This window comes from Typha latifolia, chromosome 12, assembly GCF_019914945.1.
Source record: "Typha latifolia isolate L0001 chromosome 12, TyphaL0001v2, whole genome shotgun sequence".
Lineage (NCBI taxonomy): Eukaryota > Viridiplantae > Streptophyta > Magnoliopsida > Poales > Typhaceae > Typha > Typha latifolia.
Window position 1 is genome coordinate 2,107,315 of NC_133097.1, and position 5,893 is coordinate 2,113,207.

A 5,893-nucleotide genomic window follows, 5' to 3' on the forward strand; every position below is an offset into this window, starting at 1 on the left:
TGCATTAAGCTTTCGTCTTAAGGATCATCTACACGAAAGATCAATCTCAAGGGCTATTGAGGTTGGATATCAATCAGGAGAAGCGGTGAATTGTGGGTTCTATTGAGCAAGACTGAAAGAAACAAAGTTATGGGGATCGACAGGTTATTTTGTGAGTTAGTCTTGTAACTGCTACTATTCTAATGATTGGTTTTGATCCGATTTTGGATCTAGTGTTTTTTCTCGTTTAGGTTTTTCCACGTTAAAATCTTGGCGTTCATCTTTGCTTTTGTTTTGTAATATTTCTTCCACTTTTAGTTAAGCAAATGAGTGATATCATTGCCTATGGTTTAGATACATACATGCGTCTAGGTATTTTTCAAAATTGTATTGAGAATTAGTGATGTTTTAAATCAAATAAAGAAAATACCTTTGAATATATGTTAAAGTAGTAATAGTAGTAAATAATATTTTTCTAAAATAATAATATTTTTTATTATAATTACAGACTTAAAATACTCTATATACTTACACTGAGAAAATAATTATGCACTACGGGGTAATGTGAGGTTATAAACCCGCATTGTAGAAAAATAACCCCACTCTATTTAAAATGACCATTGCACTAGAGAAAGTAAAAAAGGCATTTCGGGATAATGTAGAGTTATAAGCCCGTATTACGGGAAATAATTTCACATTTTATATAAAATAACTATGCACTAAATTAAATAAGGAGGCATTGTGGGGTTATAAGTCCACACTATGAGAAAATAATCTTGCACTATATGTAAAATAATTTATACACTAAAAAAAAATTAAGGAGGCACTATGAGGTAATGCAGGATTATAAGCCGACACGACACTATAGAAAAAAAAACTTTGCATTCTATGTAAAATAACAATATTTTATAGGAAATAAGGAGACACTGCTCGGCAATGTGGGCTTTTGCAGGAAAATAACCATGTGCTCTATATAACATAACCATGTAATATGAGGAAATAAGGAGGCATTGCGAGGATAATACGAGATTATAAGCTCACACTACAGAAAAAGAGTGCTGGCTTAATATTTTTTTCTTGCAGAATGTAGGAGTCTAGAAAAATATAGAATCACAACTGTAGATGGGATGATCAATATTTAAAAGAAGAGATAGGAGAGAGAAAATTGTTGGGATGACTGATTTTTAAGAGAAGAGATAAAGGAGAGAGAGAATCTAAACTGAGTTGATGTAATGTGTAATTATGTATTGTCTAATCTAGAGAGAAAATAATAATTATATATTATCATTATTATTATTATTTTTAAAAGCTACATGGAATAACATGAGAGAGATGAATTAGTTACTATACTAGGAAGTTATTGTTTAGATACTATGAGAATAAGAAGACTTATTCTAAAATAAACCTATTCCTATTTTAAAAGTGAAAATGAGCTAACTTTTTTATGTCCCAATTAATGATTCACTAACAGTTAACAACATAGTTTGGACTAAACGATAAAATTAACTACTTAAATTTAAGATATAAAGAGTAAGATAAAATCGGGCCAAACAGCACATGGACAAATTTAAATTTCCGGTATAGTTAAAGTGATATTTGATATAAAGTTTAGCCTGGGAAAATTGGCATAGACTTCAGCTGCAGTCTTCGCTCAGCAATAGAACAAGATAGATTTTATACATCACAATGACCTGACTAAATAATAGTATAAATAAAATAATCTTTATTATATATGTAGAGTTAATGGTGACTAGATACAATGCAAACAACCAAACTAGAACTCAATGACTATATCAAAATAAAAAAAAAAGTATATCAAACTACAATCTAGAATATAAATAAAAACTTAATCAACAGCTTATCTCAAATTAATCAACAACCTCTAGTGCTATTATCAAACAATTAGTGTATATATCACTCGATGTCCATATGATTGGAAGTACTAGAAATTATTTTTAAAAGTTGAAAAAAATTGACAGAGTTTGTAGCTTTCAAAGAAATAATTCTTTACAATCTCTCTGTGTGAAATAGATTGCAATCGGTTGAACAATCTATTAGTATTCTTTTTAAAATTTATCAGCATTTTAACATTTGAAACATGAAACGGAAGGCAAGACATATGATTGATGCCACTTCGTTTCTTCTGTTCTTTAATTTATGTTCTTTCTTTGTTCATTTATTATAAGACCCAAAATTTAGCTTTTATTATCTCAAAAATAATCTATTTTAATCTAACACCAGTGCACAAAATAAAAATGTTACAGAATTTTCTAAATTAAAAAAAATAAATTACCTAAAGAAGCCGTCCTTTGACTTTAAAATGATTTCCCCTTTATTTTATTTTTCTAAACTTAAAATTTACTTAAGAATATTAAGATTATTTTATAATTATAGTAGCTTAACTCTTTCATATTATAATTAATTTTAGAAAAGACTAACGACAACTAAAATGAAAGAGCTAAATAATAAATATTCATATAGAGGAGGAATGATAATAAAGCAAAATGTATAATGTTTTTATTAAATTCTCTCTTTTTCTATGATTTAACAGAAAATACAGGTTTCGTATAAATATTAATATAATATGAGGGTGTAAATTGAATAAACATGTAAAGCAAGGGCCGAAATGAACCACTACTTTTATAGGCCATTTATATCTAACACCCTATATTTTTATGTATTTATAGTTTACACCCATTATTCTGAATATTTAAAACCTCTACTTTAATGAAGTGCAAAACTTGTGCATAAGAATACAATTAAACATGTTTGTTACGAACCATGTGATTATATTATATTTCCTCTGAACAGCCCACAGAGAAGACCACGGATTTGGCGGCCATGATAGATGACACATGACATGTGATCCGATCCATCCACCCATCTACTCTCCGAGTTGGCAATCCAATCGCATCCTCCTCTTTTACTTGCCCCAGAGACGTTGACGCACGTAGCCATCCTCCTCTCCGCCCTGCCAATACTTTCCTTACATTATAAGTACGGTCATCGCAACAGGGGATTAGCCATCAAATTAGTCACAATTAAGCCAACTTAGCAAAGTAAAACTTGATGCCGATAGGGTGTAAGGATGGAGAACATCATCGTCAAATTTATTTATTTTTTAATAAAAATACCAAGAACATTAAAGTCTCTAGTTGATTGGAATGAATGCTAAGAAGAATGGGAAGATGAACATCTAATTGTTTTATTCAATCTTCAATGATCCCAAATCATAATTAGGTTATTGATTATAAATAGATTAACGAGTTGAAGTAATAAAATGTTGATATATACCTGATCATCACGTTTGGTCAAAAGTTGTGACCATTATTGGCGCTGTATGAAACCCCCAACTAAATATTACAACTTGCAGCCTCTCTCTCTCTCTCTCTCTCTCTCTCTCTCGTTTATTGTCAAAGAGATCTAGTCGTAAACTATATAAAATCATTTTCCTACCGTTCATATTTGGACAAGCGCTTTCGTAGCTGGTCCACCGAGTTTGTAGAAAACGCTGAGCTGCTTACCTCTTCGTGCAGTTTGTAATTTAATGCAACCCTTCAAACTCCTACGTGTTCTCCTACTAAACTCCAATTGTCAACCCACCCTCTATATAGAAAATATATATACACACCTATCCATCCCCTCTTCTCTCTCATAGAATTAAGAGAGATAGTAAAAGAAAAGGGGGAAAAAATGAAGCTAGTTTGGTGTCCAGAGACTGCTTCCAAGGCATACATAGACACCGTGAAGGCCTTGGCGGAAAATGGTCTCGAGGAGAGGGACGTAGCGGAGCTGGTCTCAGCCATGGCCGGGGGATGGAAGGCGCAGCTCATCGTCGAGGTGTGGGCTCCGGGGAATGACGTATCGACGAGCCTCGGGCTGGCGGTGGCGGCGCGGCATACCCGTGGACGCCACGTCTGCGTTGTTGAAGATGAGGTGTCAGCGACGGAGTACGTGGAGGCCATGCGGAGAGCCGGGGCGGGGAAGCCGGTGGTGGTGGTGGGGGAGGGGGAGGAGGTGATGAGGGGATTGGAAGGGGTGGATTTCATGGTAGTAGATTGTGGGAGGAAGGATGGGGAGGTGGTCATGAGGGAGGCGAGGCCGGGGGCGAGGGGTATGGTGGCGTTGAGGTATGGGGAGGGGAAGGGGAAGGGGCAGGCGAAGATGGCTGCGGGGACGAGGGTTGTGAGGTCGGCGTTCTTGCCGGTCGGCGGCGGGGTGGAGGTGCTGCATGTCGGCGTCGGGAAGGGGCCGAGCTTGGACGGCGGAAGAGGGAGGTGGATCAGGCATGTGGATCATGATACCGGTGAGGAGCATGTCTTCCGGCGTTAGATCGATTTCTTTTTTTCTTTTTTTTTCTATTACTTTTCAAGATTTTGTAAATTAACAGCACTTACTCACTTTCTTCTCCTTCTATCCGGGTTCTTTATACGAGCAGGGATAATAATCTCGAAGCTCACAACGTCGCCGATCTTGCTTTTTGAGATAAAACTTGTATAGAATGATTGATTCACCGGATTAGCTTTCAACTACTTCTGATAAATGAACAGTCTATATATGAACTCTTTTTAATAAGAAAAGAAAAAAAGAAAAGAAAGGAGTTTTTTTGGAAAGAGGACCTATATGAAGATACAGCTGTTGAAGGAAAAAGAAGTAATTAATGTCAATGTAAACCTTTTATTGATATAACACCTGAAGCAATCACATAATCAGAGGATTATATTCCTTAATTTGATTATACGGATTTCGTTGCAAATAAGAGTGGAAAAACGTTTGAGCTTTTCCTTTCTTCCCCTTGCGAGTCTATATGAAGATTAATCTTGTGATAGTAATTTTTTTTTGTCTGTTCCCCAAGAAATTGAATGGATAATTTATTTTTCATTCTTGTCTTATTGGATTTTCTATCTACTCTCCTGATTCTAAGGATTTAGAACAAAATCTGGTGAAGACAGTTCAAAGAGCAATGCAACAAAATTTTGGATTCTTAAATATTTTTTTGGTTGAAAGGTAATTTACATTACCATAGAAATGGAAATGCAAAATCTTCAGCAATCCCAGCAGATGTCTGAAGCATCGCTACGCAAGAAGTCTAATAAATCTCGAGGTACAACATTCACCTAGAAAGAAGAAAAAGTTTGAGAATTACCATTGGCTGCTAAACAGTTGGCACTTTAGTTAGTCTCATAGTAACACTGTTTAAGAGAGTCATTAGGCAGAGAAAGACTAGTGCATATTCCTCATTGGTGCTATCTCAAGGAAGTCTTAGGTTCTGTGTCTATTACCAAGCCTTGAACACTATCACTATCAAGGACTAGTATTTGATACCCATCATTGAAGACCTCTTGGATGAGTTTACTAGTGCCACCGTATTCACAAAACTAGATCTTCCTGCATGGTATCATCAAATAAGGGTGTACATCAAGGACGTGCACAAAACCACCTTCCGCACACATAACGAGTGTTACAAGTTCCTTGTGATGCCGTTTGGTATTGCCAATGCCCTCACTACCTTCTAAGAGCTTATGAATGACGTGTTTTAGCCCCACTTGCCCTAGTATGTTCTATATTTTTTTGACGACAATCTCATCTATAACAAGACATAGACCAATCAACTAAGCCACCTAAGCAAAGAAAATGCACTTGGGAGCACCCACTAGTCGACTACGTTGGCTGTTGTTGTCGAGTTGTGAGGGTCGTGGCTAAGCACACCAAAGGACTTCTCTTTTGGACTTACTGATTACTACTACCGATTCATCCAAGGTATGTGCACATTGCTGCACCATTGACTTCTCTTTTGTGTAAGAATAGTATCGGATGGTCGAAAAAAGTCGACCCATTGCCTATCTATACAAGGCCCTATATGAGGGAAAACGTCAACTAAGCACTTATTAGAAGGAGATGATAGCTGTGGTCC

At 35.9% G+C, this 5,893-nt stretch overlaps 1 protein-coding gene across 1 annotated transcript; it reads left to right on the forward strand.

The window, feature by feature from the left end:
• Positions 1–3,661: 3,661 nt before the first annotated feature.
• On the forward strand, positions 3,662–4,433 carry LOC140799233 (uncharacterized). The gene has a single exon (XM_073153433.1). It carries the CDS (start codon positions 3,673–3,675, stop codon positions 4,309–4,311), a length of 639 nt encoding a protein of 212 aa, XP_073009534.1. The 5' UTR covers positions 3,662–3,672; the 3' UTR covers positions 4,312–4,433.
• The last annotated feature ends 1,460 nt before the right edge of the window (positions 4,434–5,893 follow it).